The sequence below is a fragment of the Alosa alosa genome, chromosome 1 (assembly GCF_017589495.1).
Source record: "Alosa alosa isolate M-15738 ecotype Scorff River chromosome 1, AALO_Geno_1.1, whole genome shotgun sequence".
NCBI classification, from domain to species: domain Eukaryota; kingdom Metazoa; phylum Chordata; class Actinopteri; order Clupeiformes; family Clupeidae; genus Alosa; species Alosa alosa.
In genome coordinates, this window is record NC_063189.1 from 34903002 (window position 1) to 34927581 (window position 24580).

Consider the following 24580-nt stretch of genomic DNA (forward strand, 5'->3'; position numbering starts at 1 on the left):
GTCATGTGTAATGAAGTGGAATAACACAGGGGAAAAGTATTGAACACGCTAAGAAAAAGCACTAAGGAAAGGGAAGGAACGAGCTGGAATCTGTAAGTAGTTAGAGAGTAGTTATCCTTTCTATCTGTGCAAATTAATATAAGCTTGGTTAGTAGCTTACATATTGATGGGCTATAAAAAAGTTTTTCATTACCAAGGTGTCACACAAGAAACATTTCATGATGGATAAAAGCAAAAAGCTCTCCCAAGACCTTTGCAACCTTATTGTTGCAAACATCAATGAAACTGGTTACAGATGCATTTCAAAACTTCAGAATCTTCCAGTAAGCAGCATGGGAGCCATTATCTGCAAGTGGAAGGAACATCACTGCATCATCAACCAGCCATGCACAGGATCTCCTCACAATATTTCTGATCAGGGAGTCAGAAGGATAGTCAATTCCAAGAGCCAAGGACCACTTGGAGAAAGCTCCAAAAAGACTTGAAGGCAGCCAATTCAATTAAATTCAATTAAACAGTTCTGGAAGTAACTAAAGATCAGGATTCACAAGAGGGACCCCTGGGCCAAAATCACACCTGATACTGCGACTAATACGTTTTCTCATACAGGAAATGTCTTGAAGCTGTCATTACAAACAAAGGCTTTCCACAAAGTATTGAAGAAATTTCAGTAGGAACGTTCAATACTTTTTTTCCTGTGTCATTCCACTTTATTACACATAACTCTTATGTTTGGATTTTTTATATGTGTGTTAATATAATGTGTGGTGAAAAATTCGAAGACTCACTGGAAGTTTAGGCTAAGTAGGCTACTGAAAAAACATTTAAGTGTTCAATACTTATTTCCACCATATATTTATTTTACCTGAATATTTTAACTTCCTTCCTTTAACTTCCTACTTTAAATGTCAAAATGAATGTCAGACGAAATAGTTTGACTGACTGTAATTTTGTGTACAACATAGTGAAAACTGTCTAAGGTCACTCCCTTGCTAAAGAGCTAAATGGTTTAGTCCGCCTGCACGATTCATTAGGTAGTCTACAGTATCTTTTGTTTATTTAGCTGAGCATCGCTAGTAGGCCTAGTGGACCGCTAATTGTTGTGCTGCTGGTGCAATGTCTTTCTCCAAGAAAGCCAAGTCAGGTTACCAAAAAAAAAAGTCCAAAACAGGAAAAAGAGAGACATTAAAATGAGGGGAAACAACTGCTAATCAACTTCTTTCCAAAGAAAGGTGAGCACAAACGCCAAAACACGAAATCCCATGGTGTTTGCTTGAATATCTCCGCAATCATTAGTGCTAAAACGAACTGAGACAACCCATTGAAATAGTGGAAAATACATAGCCTAGACATGTAATCTGATGCATCTCGTGATCCAGCTCCATCTCCATCACTTTCAGAAAGACTGCATGGCTTAGCTTGATTCATGTCCTGTTGTAGGCTAGCCTACATGCTGATCATTATCACTAGGCTAGTGGTTTAGGGCACGATTTTTTCTCTCTCCCTTTCTGTTTCGTTAGTCTTAACTTTTTTTTTTTACTCAAGTAACGGATGGGATTTTTGATGTAGCGAAGTACAATACTTCACTCAAAATGTAATCAAGTAAAATTTAAAATACCGATTTTATAAACTACTTAAAAAATACAAAATACACAGAAAAACTACTCAATACAGTAACGTGAGTAAATGTATTTCGTTACTTTCCACCTCTGCTAAATGGAATATGTGATCTTTTAAGTCCCTTCTAGGCCACTGAGGTCTTCCTCACAACATCTTCTCTCAGTCCCAAATGCAACCCTAAAAACTAAAGGTGATAGGGCTTTTTCTGTTACCGCCCCTATACTCTGGAATTATCTCCCTATAGAAATTAAGTCCCGTCCTACCATCAATAGTTTTAAATCAAATTTAAAGACCCATCTATTTTCTTTGGCCTATAATGTCCATTCATTTCCCCCTTTGTTTGTTTATTTATCTTATTTTCTATTTCTTTTCAGCATTATATTAACTGGCATCTTTAACTTTACTGTACATCTTTCTCTAGGCCTATAGTAGTAGTAGTTTCAGTAACGATATGTTCTTTTATCTACAATCATAATCTGTTTAATATTATTATTATTATTATTATTATTATTATTATTATTTTGTGTTTTCAGTTATTTTTTGTTATGTTTTTACTGTATTTATTTTATTTCTGTGGGCACCTTGGGTCAATTACATTGCGTTTAAGTGTGCTATATAAATACTGTAAATGTGACTTGACTTGACTTGGCTCACACAGAGACACCATGTGCATTTCAAGTCTGCAGAGGACAGCTTCTTTAGGGTCTGTCAGCCCTGCCCTGCCCTGGCCTTAATTTCTTGTCATGATGTATCTGGGTTTTTTTTTACAGCAAATTGAAGTTGAAGTTACATAACCACTTCTTGCTAACATCCTGACTGATGACCACTTTAAGAGTTGATCCCGTGGTTCCTTGTGTTGTTGTGCTCATGCGTAACAACAGTCATCAAGCAGATGCTTACATTTTTGAACATTGTGTTGAAATTTGAGTTACTGACTGCAGTGACAAAGGCATTTTTCTACAGATACAGAATAATAGACACCTGTTGCCAGTTTAGGTCAGTTCAGGTCTTTGGCGAGGTATCCATGGCGAGTATAATTGTAATGAGAATGTGTAGTCCAGTGCACGGATGAGGAAGAGGGGGCTTGTGATTTGCAAAGAGCACGTCCCTCTTCTTAATGACCTTGAAAAGGTCAGACACTGGATTTGTGCATCGTCACTGGCAATGTGCTCCAAGCGCATTAGGCTGCCACAGGTTTCCATGTAGTGGACAGGTGACTACAGCGTCTGGTGAGTCACTTAGAATTAGGCCACCAAGCAATTTATAAAACCCCAGGTGTAAATATCATTTAGTAACAGTGGTGTAGTCTACGTGATACGCAGGACTACGCAGCATCACCATCTCAGTATACCCACTAAAAATAGGCAAGGGGTAGGCATTTGGGGCATTTGGGGTTGATCACAGTATTCTCACTAACTACTACATCACAGTATACACTACAGCTAACTATATACTACACCATTGTTTAGTAATATGCATATAACCACTGATTCTGTAACATTCTATTCTTTTGTGTCTAATAACACAACATGAGCAAATGAAGCAGACTAAACAGAATGTCTTACCTTTTCCTTTAAGAAAGTGAGGCATTGCCAAACATCATAGTTTGTGATTTAGTAATGGAGACAAGTTAACATGTTTTAAATGCAAAAGACCCTTGAAAATTATTTTGAGGTAACTTTATTATATATAAAAAAACATATATATATATATATATATATATATATATTGTGGTACTACTCAGACACACTTCTAGATAACTTTCATAAATCCTACTTAGGACTACTGCTACTGATGGTACTGATGGTGATTTTGGATCAAACAATGCAGGCCGTCTCGCTGCCTTTGTTTGGGACAGAACTGGAACTTGGGCCTCTTCCCTCTGGTTTCTTCTCCAGCCGGGTCTTCTCTTGTTCTGTCGCCTCATGGCAGCTGTGTCTCCTCGTCACAGCTGCCTCCTCTCTGCAGCTCTCTTCATCATCTCCTGGAGGTTTGGGGCCAAGAATCAAGTCTAAATGAGAAAAGGAGAGATGAAACACTGCTCTGCATGTCCTTGTTAAAACGTGTTGTGGTTAATCGTGTGAGGTTAGAGTTTATTAAGCAATGTTAGGATGCATTTAACATCTTGTATAACTGTAGATGAGGCTGGTCTACAATAGCCCAAAAACAAATCAGCACATAATATGTTTTAAAGGGTGTGTGTCTGTGTGGTTTTACATGCAACAGAACATCATGCTAACACAGACAGGCATGCAATGTTTTTCTCTGAATACATTTAGGCTTAGATCAGCATTTTTTGGGTTGTCAAGGTAATCTTCCAGTTTAAAACAATCAATGCTTATTGTTTTTTAATGAGCCAGTGGTGCAAAATGACTACCAAGTACAGTATAACTGCTGGAGGAGACACAGACACATTGGAGCACTAAAGGAATGTCTTATCCTTTTGATCTCGGTTCGCTGTGTTATCCATCACATGACAACATGAATGATGAGGGAGGGTTAAGGGTTAGATTTGGCAAAGTTTTCACAAAAGACGTTGTGAAGTTCCAAAAGAATGGGTCGATGGATTGTACAAAACACCTATGGATAACTTCGCACCTGCCAGGTCATGCATCAGGTCCATGATTAGATGTCCCACAATGGCGTAAAGAGCCACTACCACCAGAACCATCGCCACCAGTATGTATAGCACACGGTGGGGCAGACTGATGGCATCTCGTGGAGGAGGGATGTAGTTAATAAAGTCAGTATGTTCCTTGTCCATAAGTACCTGAGGGAGAAGCTGTCTGGAGTAAAACATCCTTGACATTTTTTTTCGTGAGGGGGGAAGTCATAAGGGGAAAATATGTGAAAAAAATGAACCCCTATAAAGTGCACTCATTTGGAGGTATGTTCATCTAGTTAGATCATCATATAACAGTATGAAGAAAGGACAGCACATATGAGGAACATTTGCTGGGAATAGAATGGGTATACCGCAGATGACGGCATTAAAGGCCTGGTACAGAAAATTGGATATCACAGCACTCCAAAGACACGGTCTTGATCTGATACGAAGAATATAAAGAAGCTTAACATTGTGTAGTAGGACATTTATATTTGAGAAGTTAATCCTTTAGCAGAATACAGAATGAATCTGCAGCTCATTCGTTGGGTTGGTAAGCTTTGTATGGTTGCCTGAACCACAGACACATCTCTAGGAAAGACAATGAATGGAGACGTCTTTCCATTGTCTTGAGGTTAATGTGTCTGGATTAGAGGATTACTACTTGAATAGTCAGTATAGCAGCTGGTTTTCGAACAGGATTCCATCCCTGAATGACTATCAGAAGAAAATACAGCATATGCAGTGAAACACAGACCAACAAATTGAGGTTGTGTGTAGTATATTAAGTCATAGTCTTACCTTCCCATTTAGTTTTTTCCCTGTCATCCATTGCAGTGTAATCCATTGTTATTGTAGAACTAAAGTCTAACTACCCCCTCAAAATGAGGGGCGCCTAAAATGTATTGCATCATTTATTCATCCTCATAGATCCTCATCCTCCCGACCCGCCTTCATCATCTCAGATAGAAGCCATGCCCACTCAAAAATAGTGATAACTACGTTGAAGGTGACGATAAATATCATTAATGGGTGTAGCATGTTGTCAGAGACGTGCAGCCTGTCTTGGACTAAATGACCAAGAGAAGACTAAATCGGTGTGGAGTTTGAGAAGGTACAGTTGTTTTATCTGAGTGGCAGTCACTCTCATTGGGTGCTTTCAATGAGGATGCCCTCCCCTTAGTTTGTATGCATTAATCAGCCTCTCCAGTATCCTGCACTGAACCTTCATCTTCTTTCAGTCAGAGACTGATGCACGTCTTCAGTAACACCATTGGGTATGTAACAACTCTATCCTAAGAGGAACTGACTCCTCTGGGAATATACTAGCATCACATGGTCAATAAAAGATTTAGTAAAACTTGTGTCTATGTTTTGGGTGGCAGAAAATGGCAGGCTGTCAAACTGAACCAGTACAAATGTGTAGTTGCACAGTCCACTCAACTTCATTGGGAAAATTGACTAGAATAGGAAATGTTGCAACAATAATTCAGTGAAGGTATTTGCTGCATGTTCATATTTCTCTCTTCTGTCACTTGCGACTGTAAAAGGATTACATAATAATGAATCCCCATTGCTCACCAGCTAATTACTTAATTAGATCAACTCCAAGTAATACTGTCCAAAGCGTCTTCTGCTCAGTGTCAGTCTGGCACATAGAAGTCCTGTTGTTGAGCATGTCCCTGAGACAAGTGGCATACTTAGATAAACTACAGCACATCAATTAAGCAGTCCTCCCAAATCTTTGTTGCTTCATATTGGGCCTAGTTGTGATCATTTACAGTATTAGTTTCATCTATGTAAAGGTGTTTCTATATAAAAAAAAAATGGGATTACATCAATAGTGTTTGTGTTTCTTTAAGGAGAACTTATGGTCAGACAGTGAGCTTCTTCATGCATATGATAATCTCTGAAAGCTGTTTTGAATTTACCCACGAAATTCAATATTAACAATAAAGCCATTAAAACTAGACCAATGAAAGTTGGTGAAAACTATATGAAATCCCCATCTTACCTATTCAAAGTTGGGATAATTTAATAGAGACCAAACTTTCCTTTTTTCATCTTCCTCTGTTTTTATTTTATCCAAAGACAGATACAAATGTGTCTCACTCTAAAAGACACAATAATAAAACAATGATGGTTAAAAACAGCATTATGCTACTTACCAACAAAAACACTGCTGGATAGCGTCTCTCTGAAGGAAAATGCTTTATAGCAGAGTGTCCCAGAAATAAGGATAATACAGCAAACAATATGAAAGTGATCAAAAACACTCTTTAGAAACGGCTGCCCTTACAGGTACTGTTGGCAGCTGACTACATGACAGGGGCGATGAATGGGGGCTGTTTGTTGTCCTCCAGACTAAGCGAACTGAGGGAGACCAGAGCAAGAACAGCCACAATCATGATGATGGACATGCCAAAAGTGCCATGTCTAACAATGCACATGATTACAGGGGGCATAATTCTCTGCCGCTCCAGATGTGTAATCTCTCTTTACATCCCTCCTCCGCACTCTACTAAGCCTGCTGCAAGCACACACATCAACTTGACTGGATGTGAATGTATATGATCTGATCTTAATAACAAACAAACACACATACAATTGCAGCCAAGGAGGAACCACTATATCATACACTTTACATATATACAAACAACAGATGATGCAAAAACATAACATTTTACTCTGACACATTTCGATAGTTTTTGTTGTTTATCACTTAGCTTGTTGTTTGTTAGCTAGCTTATGAATTTTATTAACGTGCTTTCAGGAACAACATGATATCTGCAATTGCCATCAGACTTGCCAACTATACGGTCTCTGCTGTGCCATGACTCCTTGGTACAAGTTTTCAGTGTCATAGAGATAGAGTTTTACAACCCCAAAACAGAAAAAGTTGGAATGTTGTGTAAAATGCAAATAAAAACAGAATGTGATAATATACAAGTCTCGTAAACCCATATTTAGCAGCAAAAAAAGACACAGACAACATATCAAATGTTGAAAATGAAAATTTGGACTAGGCCTATTTCATGGAAAATATATGTTCATTTTGAATTTGATGCCAGCATGTTTTAAAAAAAGTTGGGACGGGGGGCAGCTGTGGCCTACTGGTTAGCGCTTCGGACTTGTAACCGGAGGGTTGCCGGTTTGAACCCCAACCAGTAGGAACGGCTGAAGTGCCCTTGAGCAAGGCACCTAATCACTCACTGCTCCCTGAGCGCTGCTGTAGCAGGCAGCTAACTGCGTCGGGATTAGTGTGTTCTTCACCTCACTGTGTGTTCACTGTGTGCTGAGTGTATTTCACTAATTCACAAATTGGGATAAATGCAGAGACCAAATTTCCCTCACGGGATCAAAAGGTATACACACATACTTAGGAGGAATGTTTCACAACTAATTAGGGTAACTGGCCACATGATTGAAAAAGAGCATCCCAGAGAGGCAGGGTCTCTTAGAAGTAAAGATGTAGGGGTATTCATCACATTCAGCACCCCATGCAGAACTGTGTGTGAACTCAGCACGTTTCTTGGATTGCAGTGCACACACAGAGCAGACACTTGTGCTGAGCATAGGCCTACAGTTCAAGACACAAGCAATATGTCAATGGAGTGAAAAATTCAGTTGCATTTGGTGATACTGAGTATGATCAGATGTCTTCAACTGAAATACTGGGACATTTTTCTTCCCTCAAGCTCTCTTACGGACTGGCCTGCTGTTCTGTTGATGGAAATGGAATCCTTAGACTGGCTGGGAATGTTCTTGCTCCTGCTGCTGAAAGTACTCACAGTAGAGTCCCCGCACCTCCTCTACTTCATCCTCCCCGACAGAGGGGGACAGTGTGTCTGTGGGCTGAGGACACTCCCCATGCCTCACCACGTCTACCCAATCCTCCACAAACGTATCCCCGTGCACCTCGCAGATGTTGTGCAGGATGCAACAGGCCAGCACCATGGTGGGCACCACATCTAGCCCACAGTCATTGCGCTTATGGAGGCACTGCCAGCGTGCTCGCAAGCGCAACAGTGCCACATCGAGGACACTGTGTGCACGCAGGAGCCTCCGGTTGAATGTCTGCTGGCTGGCAGTGATCTGCGGCCGCTCCGGGTAGCATTTGAGCAACCAGCTCCGCAAGGGGTACCCAGCATCCCCCAGCATCAGGTAACCGAGGGGCCGTCCCATGAAGCTCCTGGGAGGGCTCGGCGCAAGGCCACCTTCACAGGCCTGCGCCCAGAGGGTGGAGTTCTGCAGGATGGCCGCGTGCTCCGTGCTGCCAGGAAAACCTGCGCAGACGTCCCAGAAGTGCCCGAGGCCGTTGACGGCAGCTTGCATGACCACAGACAGCCAGCCCTGTGAGTTCCAGTAGCTGTCCGTGTTGCTGGAGGGGGCGATGATGGGCACGTGGAGGCTGCCCAGGACCCCCACGCAGTGTGGAAAGCCCCAGCGTGTCTGGAAGAGCTTTGCGGCGTCCTCAAGCTCCTGCTCACTGGGTGTGCACAGGTACAGAGGCTTGAGCAGCACCACGATGGCGTGACAGACCTCCCTGACACACTTGCAGACCGTGGAGCGGCCCACCCCAAACAGCTCACTGATGGTGCGGTACTCAACATTGGTGGCCAGGCGCCAAAGAGCCACAGCCACACGCTTCTCCAAGGGCAATGCAGGCCGCAGACGGGTGTCCTGCCGGGTCAACCGCAGTTTCAGCTTGCCACACAAGAAGAAAAAAGTTTCCTTGCTCATACGGAACTTCTCCAACCAATCAGCAGGCTGGAACTCACGCATGACCACACGTTCCCACCAGTCAGTGCTCTCAGTGTTGCTCCAGACACGTGTAGGGATTGGACAGGAACAACTCTGACTGCTCTGAGTAAGGAGCATCTGGTCAGGGGGAAAAACAGCAAACACAATGAGATGTACTTTATAGACTTACTGGACATCTAAGGGTCTAATAGCCCATATCAACACAGACTTATAATAATGGAGCTTATTTGGTGTCACTTCCAACATGTTTCAGTTCAGTCGTATTATGGTAACCCTGCTATTAGTATTCCTTTACACCGTGTGGCACAAACTTTTCCAGCAGACCATGCTAAAATGTCTATCACAGCTCTTTGGCCGTTTGTTGATGAATGACCTATCAACTGTACGTTCTAGATAAAATAGTGTAAGCTATCCCTGCTGGTAAAAAAACAGCTTGTTTGACCACCCTATGATGGTTGAAAAGCTAGACCAGCAAAACTCTTGCAAAAACATATCTTCAGCTAGTTTACCCAGCTAAAGATGGTAATTCAGCTGGTTTTGCTTGTCGTACCATCTCAAACTGGTCATTTCAGTTGATGCTGGTCTACATTGCTGGTTTAACTGGCCATGCCAGCTTATGTTGGTCATTCTAACAAACCAGCATGACCATCTTACACCAACAATGTCAAGCTTGGCAGGCTGGTCACCAGCATGACCATCTTACACCAGCTGTATCCCTCAAGACAGGCAGGTCACACCAGCATGACCAGCTTCCTCAGATGGTCACGCCAGCACGTCCACCTGGCAAAGATATATATACTGACAGTCTATATATCTATGTCCACCTGGTGGCCTAACCAGCTAGCTGCTACACCAGCAAAGACCAGTAGCAGCTAGACGCCTAGCTAAAACCAGCCATTTTTTTCCAGCAGGGTTGTCAGGAAAAAAAAAAAAAAACATTAGAGTGAAACTATCATACCATCAGGGTCCTCTTCTGCTTCTGTAAAAAATATTGCCTGAGCCGTGATCGTCTCTGGATTTCATTCCGTCTTTCAACATTCACACTGTTAAGATCTCTTCGACGCTTCATTAGCAAATAGGTTAGCATAAACAAAAGTGGTCTCTGTGCATTGTTCTCCTCCATTTGTACAGCTACGTAACCGAATAATGCTGATCAAAATTGAGAGACAGTAGGGTGCATATCGCTACATAGCATAGCATAGCAGCAGCGGCGAACTTAAGTCTGGCTGGCTAAGTTTGTTATTGTAGCGAAATTGGTAATCGCGATGACTTCCTTCCTGGTGTGTCATGGGTAGGAGGGAGGGAGAGGGCTGGTCAGAACAAGTGTGGAACGAACTGACCTGAAACTGAAGCAACGTGTGTGCCGTAACATTACACAAATTCTCTATCGTTAATGATTTTACGCTGGTGACTGTTGACTGTACATTGACTTTAAATTGCAGCCATGCCCCACCCGAGTTGCACAGTAGTTCCAATCAATCCATCTGCTCTGTGTCACCTAACGTTAACGTTACTGCTAAACTGAAATTAAGTCACACTTTTCAGTCTAAACGAAATCAGTTGATCAGGAATCACTGCTAGCTGTATGGGGTTGCATTATAAAATTATAAAATATCAGTTAGCACGACTGACATGATCAAATAATTCAGTCAGCAAAAGAAAGCAGCTGTCACCATAGAAACATGTCGCGCATATTCAAAACTAGTAATGTCCACGCGATATTACCCAGAAAACCTTTCGATCTGTGAACAACAATCGGCAGGCAGGCGCCGTCTGATGTAGGGAGAGTCGATTTGCAAGCAGTCTGCACACAGGAAAAGGAGAGGCAGTTACAAACTTTACAAACAGCTGGTATGTAAAATAAGAAAATACTTAATAAAACCAAGTAAGCGTCAACATCTTTGGATTAATTTGATTCAAAACACAATATCGACGGACGTTAGACATGTTGCTGTACATATAAAACTGAACGGCTTCGTCGTGTGTGTCTTCATGAATTTACTACAGTAAACTATCCTTGCTAGCCAGCTAACTATATCCTTGAAAGCTCATTCACTTCGTGAGCGTTTACGTTAGACAGGCATTGGACAGTACCTGTATGCATAACACCTTTGTTTTGATAGTTAGTTAGCCATTTATTGGAATACACTGGCGACCTTAACTTTGGAACAAGGGGTTCTAACTTTTAGTTGAAGCACGGACTATTAGCATCAACCTCGACATTACCGGACGGCTGCTTGATCTCTTACGTTAGGTATCGCGAGCTAGCATAGGTAGCCAATTTTTAATAGATAATTGGTGTAGTCGCTAACGTTAGCTTGTAATGGTACTTTTGCTTTCATGTCTGTTTTTGTTACCTCAGGAACATGTCTGGTCAGTCGTGACTGTTTACTATATCTTATTTCAAGTAATCGCTGATTGATTGCTTGTGTGTTATGTTGGATTGCTCATTATCTCATGCTAGTTTTCTTGACCTGTCGTAATGCTAATCTGACGTTGTTTGTAGCGCGGATATAGGAAGTTTTACGGTAGTTTTTTTGTTTTTTAGCCCGATGTTACGACGGTCATAACCTATTTTTTACAGTCTATGTTCATAACATGTGAAGGAGGACATACATTGTGGTTTCAATCATCTTACTCAACTAACGGAAGAAATTGCATTGTATTTGTTACTATAGCACACCTCATACTGTAGTCAGTCTAATGCGCTCAATGACAAAATGAGTTGGCCTAAACATAACATAAAAGCCAGATTCCAGATTGATAAACAGACCATCACACTCATTAGATATTATTCCTTCATTATTTCAAATTTACAATGGTCTTACACAAATCATTTGAACTGAACTGAACATTGCATTTTTTGGAAAGACAGTGTTGCATTACATTGAATTGCATTAAGCTTACATCGTCTGTTGGCAGTATTTTAGCATTGCTAGTGATTTTGTTAGTTGTTGGCAGAACGTGTTAACAAAACGAACAACAAATGTAAGAATTAGATAAAGATATTTGAAAATGCTGTAGAAATTAATGTAACATTATCAATATGACTGGTTTCACACTAGGAAGGCATAGATACAGTCGGTTAAGACGTTCGGAAAGGTTACCGCCCCCCAAGAGGGGGAAAGCATGCTAACCTCACACAATAGAAGTCAATGGGCGAACTAGCTAACAGTTAGACTTTATACATTCGTTTTACATTCAGGTGGAGTTCTGCTTGTTTCTGAACACAATAATTTGAAGGAATTGTGTTTACTTAACTGCCCAGTGTATGCTAACAACTTAATTCACCCTCGATTGCCCAATGTTGACGACCAATTTCTCTGGAAGCTATATTCAATGGTAGCATCATTAGGTTGCTAACTTTATATCGTCAGTGTAGCATAACCAACTGGTACACATTACTTGTTAAAACTATTCCCACGGCCATTGTAGGGAATGTGCATTCATGTGAGAATAAATTCAGATGCAACTTACGAGTATGTGATGTTAAGGCAAAAGGGTTGGCTTGCTAAACCGAGCTACACAGTCCGGCCATTGAAAGCAGTTATACAATGAGTACACTCGAGACAGTTCTGGCCGTTTAACTGGAATTAGCAAAATGAGGGAACTTAATGTTACCCTTAACCTCCTTGACACACAGATAACTCTCAGTTGAGACGTGTTTGTGCCGTTTAGTGATGTTTGCTAAAAGATTTAATAACGAATGACGAAACGAATGTTTTCCCCCTCGGGTCAGCCACGGTAACCACGGCAACTGGGGGCGGTAACCACGATTTTGACTAGTTGCCGACTGTATGTTGTGTGCACATATCTTATTGAATGGTGGTAGTAGGTGCATTTAAATGTGTGGTTTATTATGGGAATGCAAAACAGGGATTTATTGGCCATTTGTTTGGCTCAAATGTCTGAAAAATATTTTCACTCTGTCTTCTTGAATACTATATGTTCAATAAGGACTTGATGTAACTCTGTGTATGCTATGTGGGTTAGAACTTGGAAAGAAGAAAATATTTTTTGCCATATATGTTTCCTTAATGTAGACAGTTTGAGGAGTGGTTATTTTTTGTTTGACTTGGACGAGAAAGATAAGGACCCTGTCGTTGCAGCATGTGAACAGAGAGTCAAGGTTATCTGTCAAATCTCTAGATATGCGACACCCTTCAGCTATGCTAATATGCTCATGTGATGGACATCATGCATTATGATAGACAAAGGGTAGCCAACTTGTCCCCCCTTTATAACACAAAAAACAAGAAGGAATACCAGCATAATAGTACTGTGCTTACCTGGAGCTGGCAGCTTGTGTGCATATATTATGTACATGTTGTGCATGATATGGAATATATGTGCATATATTATGTACATGTTGTGCATGATATGGAATTGATTATTTTTTTTGTTACATAGTAGAAAATAGAACAATTTTACCTGAATTGGTGAACTAGCCCACTATCAACAAGCTCTCTAGTAAAAAAAAAAAACGTTGAAAAACTCTACCGTAAACCATCTTATGAGCGTGCAGAAAATATTCAGTCTGATGACTTGACGCCGTTGCCAGCTAGGTAACATTGATTAGCTCACTATCTCAACAAACGGTAACCTGGTATCTGAACAAACAAACCTGCGATAAGCAAATCATTCATTTCCTAATGCAACTTATTGTTTAGATTTGTGTAGGATTGTCAGTCCATCACCAGCATCTTGGCTGCATGTCTGTAGGTTTTGTTTTAATTGTGTGTTGGCTTGTGAAATAACTTGTATTTTTGTGCTAGCAAATTAGCCTGTCTCAGAAGCTAATGTGTCAGGTTGTACAGTCTAGAGAGCAAGATAACTGTATGTTTGGTGTTGTAAGGCACAAGGTTCTGTAAAAGCTCTGTTGATATTTGTTGATATTTATTCTGTCAGTGTGTTTACATGTTGACTTATGTGTGTCTTATAGTTACAGCAGCAAAACTGATGTATATTTTTTTTTTTATCAAATTCAAGTTTTCTCCAATAACCCGTAAAGCCATGGACCAGGAGTATGAGAGCCGGCTGTTAAGACAGATCAACATCCAGAATGACAATGCCAGCCCAATCGTAAGACATTACCTTCCTAAAATGTGTTTCCCTGTTGTATGTAGTCACTTTCTGGGTGGGGAAAAGCACTTGTTTTCAGGTGAATCCTCCCACCCAATATTGGCTTATAATAGACAGATACTGACTACTCCCAAACAGATGGACTGCAGTATCAGTGTAATGCCGGATGATTCTGATGACCTGATACAGAAATCTTTAACAGGGGATCCTCAGAGTTAGTGCAGGTGGTACCCTAAGTTATTTGATCCCAATTGTTTTTTCATGCAATAGTTACAAAAACGTTGTCCACAGATGTATAAATCTCTCAATTATTATGTTGGTATTACTATTATAATGGTGTTGCACTGGTTTAGTGAGCAACACAATATATCGGGCAATATTGGGTTACTTAGGTCCCTGTCATCTTTTTATGTACTGTATCAACTGTTTTTGAATAATTTCAATATAATTCTTAATTCACCAATGTTCCAGAATGTCACACAATGCATTAATTCATTAATTAAGCAATATGCCCCGAAAGGCCGTAGGTTACACTGATTCTAAGCTAAGGGGCGTTGTTTGGCACGACGCGCTAGCGGAGTGCCTAAAACCCCTCTTAGCTGTTGTAGAATCAGTGTAACCTACGGACTTGAGTAGCTTATTGCTTTTCTAAAACTGTTGCTATAAATACCTGGCAAAGTTTCAGAAAGTAAAGGCAAAGCAATGAGAAATGTAACGATTTATTCGTAGATAATCATTCTTCAGCCAAGAAATATATTTCCTCTATCTGAATGGTTGCCAAGCATCGAGACGCAGCTACTTGAACTTTTGTATCAAGTTATTGTAACGCAGTAATATAGAACGGAATGCGGTCAAGGTGTATGTTTGTGCTGGATTTTACAACGGCGTCAAACGTGATTCAGCCAATCACAATCAAGGACCGGAACTATCATTTTTAGAAACAGATTTTTTTTATAGCACAGCTCCATCATGCATGGAAAAAAAACGTAAGAGTGAAAATCTGTGTCCCTAGTGGTTTCATCCCTATTGAAAAGTGATTGGGAAAACCTCTCAATGAAGAATTCCAATCATTTTGCTCAGCGGTAGCAAGTGGAAAAAAGCAGAGGCGCACTCAAGGGCTTGAGATAATGGAGACATTGATAATGGGCTAAGCCCGAAATGTTTGTTTCCTAGTTTTTGTCACTGTTAAAACCTCGGCTTTCAATACAAATTGTTTTAGTATCAAGCCCTTGAGTGCGCCTCTGTTTTTTCTACTGTAATACTCAACTTTTGGAGTTCACGCACCAAGCAAAACAATACAAACTTAAGGCGCAGACGCTGATTCGCCATTGTTCCTCAGCGGTAGGAAGAAAAACAGTAGGGGGCAATGAAATTACTTTCCCTCCCAAAATGTAGTGATTACACGTCACAATGCCAATGACTTTATCAACAAATTTTTTGATGTCCTCACCCTCTGTATTGTCCTACCTGCAGAAGATGACTGAGGTCATGAGGGCACTGACGCCGACCAACTCCCCTCTCTCCTCTCCCAGTAAGCATGGGGACCGGTTCATCCCGTCTCGAGCTGGGGCCAACTGGAGTGTGAATTTCCATCGCATAAATGTGAGAATGTAGTTCTAATCTAATCAGCATCAAACTGGGATTCATCCAGTCCACTGTCTGAATGTACAGTATGCCGCCTCTGTTTTACCATGGCCCTTATTTTGTTTGTTTCCAGGAAAATGAGAAGTCGCACAATCAAAACAGAAAGACAAAAGATGGCACATCAGACAACAGCAAGGGTAACACTGATAATTCTTAATTACTGTCATTTATTTATGTTTTTTGGTCACACTCAGTCTTTTGTACCTCTGACAACAGAAGAAAGTGAATCAGTATAATCATCAGAAAGATGGCAGTGCTCTAATGTACGTAATCCATGCTATAAAGAGTAGAAGAATTTCTTCAGGCTCGCCAGCAATGAAATACTCTCCTGTGGAACAGTGAAATGTGTTCTGGCCCCCTCCATCGGATCCCAATTATCGTTCTTGGGCTCTAATTGTGCAGATGCGTCTGTCCTTGCTTCAGCATGGTAACCACGGCAACACATGCTGAGGCTTGTATGAATAGTTTGAGCTCGCTCACCTTTTTTCCTCTGGCGGTCTCCACTGCTGTCTCTTCTCCTCCTCTGTGATTGCCACTGTCTCACTTACTCCATATTCACAAGATGTATTAGCCAGGGGGAAAAAAGAAGCTATGTGATTTCTTTTAGTTGGTTTTTCAGCTATGTCTGGTGCAGAAGAAAGAATCACAACTCACAAGCATCACCAATGCTTAGCAGATGTGTCTAGTGTTAAACCTTACCCAGTGTTGTAGCGTGTTGACTTTTAATGTGGTGTGAGGGCATTACTGCTGGTATCATTATTAGTTGTCTGTTTAATCATTGATTTCTCATATCAGTTTGGAGTTGTGTTTGAAATCTACTGAAATATCTTGCACACGTCACATATTGCAATGACAGAGCATCATGGTACATACTGCTGGTGTGTTTTAACTCTGCTTGTTAGCTGTAGTTGATCCCCCAGTGGGGTTTCACTCTGCTTTATCTCACGGTGGTGTCTTGGTAACTGTATGGGTCTGTGGTCTGGTTCCTACAGCAGACGGCCTGGCGTACTCTGCCCTGCTGAAGAACGAGCTGTTAGGCGCGGGCATCGAGAAGGTGCAGGACCCCCAGACAGAGGACCGCAGGCTACAGCCCTCCACCCCAGAGAAGAGAAGCCTCTTCAGTGTGAGTAGGACCTGCTCTTTAAAAATCCTCTATTTCTTGCAACTCTTAACTCTCTCTCTCTTGTGAATTTTTTTTTTTTTTTTTTGTGTGTGGCTTTCTTGATCCTATCAGAAATGTCCTTGAGTATATTACAGTGAAACAAAATGCTTCAGCTTCAGACAATTTGATATCTCTGTTTACAGTATCTTTAGTGCTTGTAATCAACTTTTAAAGTTAGTTGTGTGTGGGTCACGGATGTTTTTTGAAGGTGGCTATGCCTTTTCCTTTAACAGTATTCCCTCAGTGCCAAGCGCTCCCTACCAGATGATGGTAACAGTGTATCGCCATACTCTTTGTCACCTGTCAGCAGCAACAGGTAACTTGGCATTTTATGTGTTTTATTTCTCATCAATTTTCTTTTAATAAGAACACTTTTCTAAGAAGCACTAGAAAAGGACCTCTCTTGAACTGTTTGACTCCTTACAAAGGCTTGATGCTGAAATGCGTCACTCCATGACAATAAAGCCTTTTTAATTGTTTAAATGAGAGAACCTTGGAGTTTGCTTTTTGGTTTTAGTTCTCAGACCTCTCAATTCTTGTTGCCTATCCTAGTCAGAAATTGTTGCGGTCACCAAGGAAACCGACTCGAAAGATCTCAAAGATCCCGTTCAAGGTGCTGGACGCTCCTGAACTGCAGGACGACTTCTACCTGAACCTTGTGGACTGGTCCTCCCTCAACGTACTTAGCGTAGGCCTGGGCACCTGTGTGTACCTGTGGAGCGCCTGTACCAGCCAGGTGTGTATGGGAGCTAGACGTGGACAAGCCTGTGTGTGTATGTGTGAAGAATTAAGTGGTTATCATAGTAGCACAAGTGGTAGTGGATTGTGGATTGTGTCCAATAATGACAGAATGGGTGTCATTGCAAACGTTAATATGTTGGGAAAAGTGTATTGATTTGAGTTAAGCTTGGATTGACTTTTGACTGAAAATGCAATGCTTTTCAAATGGTTTAGAAACATTTGTAATGTTTGAATGAGAGTATGAGGAGCTAGTTATATTTCAGACATATCAAACCGATCACATTGCTGTTGAATAAGTGATGTTGGAGACAGATTTATATTTTAAAATTCTGATCTCTGAACTTAAGTCACATGAGCAAATGTTTGATTCTTGACTGGAATAGTACTTCATACTACTGTGGCAGAGGTATTATTCTATTACATTGGAGTTGTGTATGCATAGTCTTTACATATGATTTTAAAATGCTTCTTGGCTGATCCGATCATTGGTAAGTGGTCAGTTCTAAAGACAAGTGTAAACAATCACCAAGACGCATTGTGATCCGATCACTCCAGGCACTTGCCTAGGTGGTCTGAGATGGATGTAAACACTAATATGTTCTGATGCGTCCCTAATAATGGGAGTTCTAATGAATGTGACCTTGACGAGTGCGGAATCTAAACACAAGTTGTCAGCAACAACTTGAATACAGGTGTAAACAGCGATGTGTCTCAGCTGACCACTTGTGATTGGATCACCCAAGATGCATTCTAAAAACAACAGGTCCTTAGAGGTCTTTGTCAGTTTTATATGCATAGCAGGTTCTTGATTTGTCCAATGATATTCCTTTTGCAGGTGACCCGTTTGTGTGACCTATCAGTGGAGGGGGATTCTGTGACATCAGTGGGATGGTCAGAAAGGGTACGTTTGTTTGCCAGCTTGTGTCTGTGTCATCTTTGGTTTTGTCTGTGTGACTTGATGTGTTATTAGTGTTATTAAAAGATCACACATTCAAATAAATGTATTGATTGATTATTTTTTAACCAGAGAATATTTTTTGAAAAACAAAAATGGCTAGAAGTGGGATGTACTACGGTGAATGTTTTGTCACCTTATTTTAGGATTTAGGAGCAATTTTAGTGGTGATTTGGGGGCAATTTTGGGGATGATTTAGGGGCAATTTTGGAGAGTCATGTGTGCTGTATTGCAGGGTAATCTGGTGGCTGTGGGCACACACAAAGGCTTTGTACAGATCTGGGATGCTGCTGCTGGTAAGAAGCTCTCTGTCCTGGAGGGACACACAGCCAGAGTGGGTGAGTACCAGGAAAGCTCAGGGTTGGCTCACAGTCACTCTCAGCAATCATGCCCTGAGCAACATCTCTACGCTCATATCCTGCCTGGCTGCCATCTCGCCGTCTTTACCACTTTGCGTCTGTGTGCGCCGTGCAGGTGCTCTGGCCTGGAACGTGGACCAGCTGTCGTCGGGCAGCCGTGACCGTCTGATCCTGCAGCGGGACATCCGGGCTCCGCCGCTGCAGTCGGAGCGCAGGCTGCAGGGCCACCGGCAGGAGGTGTGCGGCCTCAAGTGGAGCACGGACCACCAGCTGCTCGCCTCCGGGGGCAACGACAACAAGGTAACCGCCCGCACTGACCCCTCACACGGCCGCAGTGCTGCAGCAGACCAGTGGCTTGTGGCCAAGTCGCAAATAGGGATAAAGGAAATAGACTGATTGACTGATAGGCCAGAGTGGTGGACATAGTGACATGATAAGGCCCTTACAGGATACCTTATAGGTCATCACTGATATATTACAGTTGTACTGTACTGTTTTGCGCTCCTCTTATTTCCCTTAGAGGAGCTACAGGGTTACATGTAGCTGTCTGCCATCTTTAATAATCAACACATAGTTCTGAGGACTAAAGGGTCATTCACAACAAGAACAAGAACGATAACTATAGACATATCATTCTCGTTAATATGAATGACGACGTTCACACAAACTATAACGATAACGACATGAAGAACGATATTGTTGGGGATCACTTTCAGAGCGATTTTGAGAACAATAAAAAGCCAATAGCCAATCAGAACCCGTCAAATTTTAGCCGTCACATTCATTAACACAAGGACCGACTTTGTTTATCGTTGTTCAGTGTGGACACTTTTATCGTTATGGTTATAGTTATTGTTATCGTTCTTGGTGTGAATGACCCTTAATGCCTCCTCTTCCTATTCTTCTTTCTCCACTTCTTCTTTTCCCCGTTCTTTTTATTTCTACTGACCCCTCTCCTTCCCTCTGTGCCCGTGTGCCCTTCCTGGCCTGGTCCACCTCCTCCTCTGTGCACTCTCTCTCTCTGTGCTCCCTCCCTCCTCTCCTCAGCTGCTGGTGTGGAACCACTCGAGCGTGCTCCCGGTGCAGCAGTACACGGAGCACCTGGCGGCGGTGAAGGCCATCGCCTGGTCACCCCATCAGCACGGGCTGCTGGCGTCGGGAGGGGGCACGGCCGACCGCTGCATCCGCTTTTGGAACACGCTGACGGGCCAGCCGCTGCAATGCACCGACACCGGCTCCCAGGTCTGCAACCTGGCCTGGTCCAAGCACACCAACGAACTGGTACGTCAATGGCAATGGTGTGGAGGACAGGGGGTTGAAAACTCAACAACTCATCAAAAAAAACTTGATGCTCAAGGTCATCATCGACTTGAGAGCTGGCTGGTTGTGCAGTAGAGCGGTCAGCTGTTGAGGTAGTGGCCACATCGATGGCCAAAGATGTAGAACATGGCCATGGCTGAAGAGGGAACAACAAAACCAACCCTGGGTGCACAGTAGCTAGTTGCAAGCTGGACAGGGTCAGGGGTCTGGTCAGTCTCTGCTGGGTCACGTGGGAGACGGGGTATGATGTTTGAAGACCCGGAACGACGCTGATTGTGTGTGCAGCTGCACCAGAAGATGTTTTCCATACTCTGCGAATAGGTCACACTGCTGCAAGTAGGGATGTAACGGTATGAAAATTTAACCTCACGGTTATAGTGACCAAAATGATCACGGTTTTCGGTATCATCACGGTATTTCTAAGTGTGTTCAATATGTTCAGAAAGCACTGGCCTACACAAGCTGAAATAGTTTCAAAAAGTGTCCCGTTTTTTTCTTCATGTTTAATTGGCTATGTGCTTATAGCTTAACTTACCCTACCATAACTTGGAGTTTGTTATTTCTGTTATTTGGATGCAATGAGTGAGACCAAAGTAAGCGTTCAAAATAAAACTTTAGGCTACTGTATTCTCCTCATAACGTGTGTGGAATGGATTTAATGTGGACGCAAACATAAAAAGATGCAGAGTAGCTACATGATACAGTGCACATTTTGCGGTGTTTAAAGTTCCGCCTTTTTAAAATCAGGTGTAGCCGAATCGTTGTTAATACCATCAATTAGACAACAGAATCAGTAGGGTACCAGTTTTGTTCCATTGTACCAGGGCTACTGTATGTCAAAAGCCGGCTCGGATGAAGCTGGGAAGGATTAAACACACGGTTTCCACACCGCGGTAATCAAGAGTGATAATCATGATATTTGAAATGAAAACGGTAATTATTATCGTCAACATTTTTATCGCGGTTTACCATTATACCGGTAATCGTTACATCCCTAGCTGCAAGTGTGATGGTGTGAATTAAAAAGAAATGCCAGTTACACCTAAAACCCCTAAACACACTCACATACACACACAATGCATCGCAACACTTTCCTCTTTCATTGATCCGCTCCGCTCGGTGGTGTGAAGTCTTGTGTGTGTGTGTGTGTTTGTGTGATGTGACGTGTGGTTTTGTCTCTGCTCCCCAGGTGAGCACACACGGCTATTCCCAGAATCAGATCCTGGTGTGGAAGTACCCTTCCCTCACACAAGTGGCCAAGCTCACGGGCCACTCCTACAGAGTACTCTATCTGGTAAGGTGTCTGGAACCGGTCTTATTAGCCAGTAAAGTTATATGCAAATGGAAAGGCAAAATTATGTCAGTGTTTATTTTTGTGTAGCTAATATAATGTTGGATTGCTTTGGAATAAATGGAACATGCTCTTTGTGGCTTTAAATGTGCAGTAGACCTCTAAAGCTTTGAATATAACATGTAAAATGTAGAAGCATATCACTAATTACCAGAATTCAGTTGGTCATAGATAGATCACCATTGATGGATGTTGTTTAACAGTGCATGGCCTTTCATTCAATCAGAGGATTAAGTCTTTTTTTTTTTTTTCCGTCCTTAGGCTATGTCCCCTGACGGAGAGGCCATTGTGACCGGGGCTGGGGATGAGACTCTGCGCTTCTGGAATGTCTTCAGTAAAATGAGATCTACCAAGGTACAAGCAGACGCCAGTGTCATGTCACCTGTCCCTGAAGATAGGCAAGAGCGGAGAGCAAATCAAATGCAGAAATTGCATGCAGAGGTTCAGTGGATACAGTGAATGACCCCCATTTACACAAACAAGAATTATCTGAGACCTAACGGCTAATTTTATAGCAATGTGCCTGTGTTAACCATTGAAATATTATATAACAATCTGCATGCATAGGAAATTGAGATGGCAAAACACTGGGCTATACTTTGTATGGCCCCTGGATAAGATGATATCACTGAAGCATGACTCACCCGTTGAACATCTTAAATATTAACTAAAATATTTACTAATCCAATACATTTTATCTTGTAGGAATCCATATCTGTTCTGAACCTCTTTACAAGGATTCGATAACAGAAGCATATTCGGTTGGACAGGACTGACAGACCCTCTAGGTCTATGTACACTGACTATCGCACAACCAGGATTACCTGTGGAATGGCATTATGTCCACGGCCCTCTTCCTCCCTTCTGATTGGTTGGTCAGGGGATGGAGATTTCTCTCTGACCTTGGAGCTTATTTCAGAGACTTGTGCAGGACTGCCAAATACTGATTCTGTCTTCATGAACAATCGGATTTTCTGTCACCATTGTGCTCTTCAGCTAGTTGTTTTTTATTACGTTTTTGTTTTTGTTTGTTTGTTTACCTTTTGTATGTTGAGGTTTATTTTGTTGGTTGCATATCTTTATGTTGTTTGCGGTGACAAGCTTTGTGCCTACTGGTGAAGTGTGTTAACCGAAGATGGTTAACACCTCACCTCAGAAAGAGACCTGGATAGGGATTGAGGTGTGTATGGTATTTTAATTGACTGTTCATTTATTTACCGAAATACTTTTTAACTTCATTTTTAACAACTGACAAATTGTCTAAAGTTTTTTTTTTCCCATCCAGCCCAAAACAGAACTATTCAACTAACAAATCTGAAGAAAAAAAAAATGCTGAAAAATACCATTGCTTAATTTGAGATTGAAAAGATTGTGTATTTGGTGTGTGTGCGTGTGTGCATTGAATGAATCAGGTTCAGTAAATGGACTAATTGGGTGAATAGCTGTAATGTACGAAACCTCCAGTTTGTTGTTAGTTCCCCTTGCCCATCTCTCCAGCCCATCTCACCATTCACCTGTAATACCAAATTACGCATTACATTACCCACTACATGATTTCATTGAAGTTCTGTATTTTGTGTCGTTAGTACAAAATCTGGCTCGCTTTGATTAAGGGTCTGTTGCATTAGCCCACTGCTCTCTGCTCAAATCAGTGGAACTTCTTAAAAAAAAAATGGTCTTTGGCACTTTTATTTCTATTTTAAGAAAGGAATGCCATGTGATTTGAGTTTTTTTGTGTTTTGTTTGTTTTAAGTATTCTGTTAAATCAGGTTTGTGTCTGTTTTATTGTAGCGTAAATAATTTTATGTGTGAATGAGTTATTTATTTGAGTTTATCTGAGAAATGTAACATTGTGAGGATACATGAAGAGTTTTTGGTTTGTATGTTATTTTTTGTTTATTTTTTATTTTTTGCCTACAGAATGATGGATGGTCTATTTTTTTTTTTTTTTTTTTTTTTTTTTTACCCTGAAAAAAAGATGGCTGCCAAGTCAGTAATGAATGTTACTGTAAATAGGTTAATGGAAAGACACTGATTTCTTACATGGGAATCTGAATTAAAAGATCAAAGTTCCGGTTGCTTGTCTGTTTTTAGTACACACACACACACACAGGTAGATTTGGCAACACAAAATGTGTAATAGGAGAAAATGTCCAAACTGTAAATTCAGTAATTCTGCAATAGATATGCAACCTATCAACCTCATCCCTTTACAATCTGTTGCTAGTGTAGATTGCCAACACATAAAAACAGCATTGCAGCCATTTACAGCTAGATGGTTCTTTAAATGTAGTATAGTGTGGTGTGATGGTTAGGCATCAGCCTGAAAGCATTTTTTTCTGAATTAGTCTATATATTTTCAAACATTCTTTTACATGTCTTTAATATGTCACTTCACTTCAAAATCATGTCACATGTCACTTCAAAATCATTCTTTACTTTTGTAATTATCAACTTTACTTTTGCACTAATGCCCTTGAAGGTAGATTTTCCGTGTGGAATGTTGATGCTAGGATGTCAAAAGCACACGTCACTATCAGAATTACTTTTCATAGGGAGAGTTACTCATTTCTAGGCGTACATGTTGTACAGTGTGAATCTGATGGTTTCCCTTTGGCACAGTCTATGCACATGGTAATGGCATTTTAACCTTCCACAGAATCGCATCATGATAAAATGTAGCCCTTTGCTTTTTTGCCATTAAGTTAAGGAGAGAAAAATCTTCCATGGTTGTATTATTTCCCCTCGCTTGTCTTGAGGCTAGTCAACAATTTGACAGTTTGACAATTTCAACAATTTTGCTAATCTACGTTGCATTGATTAAGGGCATTGAATTAGCAACCCTATAAGTCAAAGCTTTGTTTATACACTAAAATATTTTTTATTTTTAGTTTGCTGCTTTATTTGCTGAGAGCACCTATGCACTCCTTTAACCCATTGCCAACTAACTTACCAAGTTCAGGAACAGGGTTCATGT

At 41.2% G+C, this 24580-nt stretch overlaps 2 protein-coding genes across 3 annotated transcripts; one reads left to right on the forward strand and one right to left on the reverse strand.

The window, feature by feature from the left end:
* Positions 1-7601: 7601 nt before the first annotated feature.
* LOC125301784 (protein ALP1-like) lies at positions 7602-12506 on the reverse strand. Its single transcript, XM_048254523.1, has 3 exons — positions 12467-12506; positions 10715-10793; positions 7602-9106 (listed from the first exon to the last, which is right to left on the reverse strand). Exon 3 carries the CDS (start codon positions 9104-9106, stop codon positions 7970-7972), a length of 1137 nt encoding a protein of 378 aa, XP_048110480.1. The 5' UTR covers positions 10715-10793; positions 12467-12506; the 3' UTR covers positions 7602-7969.
* On the forward strand, positions 10720-23676 carry LOC125301775 (fizzy-related protein homolog). Of its 2 annotated transcripts, XR_007194800.1 has the most exons (15): positions 10720-10840; positions 13979-14071; positions 15545-15673; positions 15789-15852; positions 16708-16838; positions 17111-17193; positions 17430-17613; positions 18454-18519; positions 18809-18911; positions 19048-19232; positions 19980-20213; positions 21442-21546; positions 21865-21957; positions 22309-22783; positions 22889-23676. XR_007194800.1 is itself a non-coding variant. In XM_048254508.1 (14 exons), the coding sequence occupies exons 2-14, from the start codon at positions 14003-14005 to the stop codon at positions 22348-22350; spliced, it is 1488 nt and encodes a 495-aa protein (XP_048110465.1). In that variant the 5' UTR covers positions 10720-10840; positions 13979-14002; the 3' UTR covers positions 22351-23676. The 2 variants fall into 2 exon arrangements, 1 of the variants encoding a protein (XP_048110465.1); XM_048254508.1 differs by having other exon boundaries at positions 22309-23676.
* Positions 23677-24580: the final 904 nt, after the last annotated feature.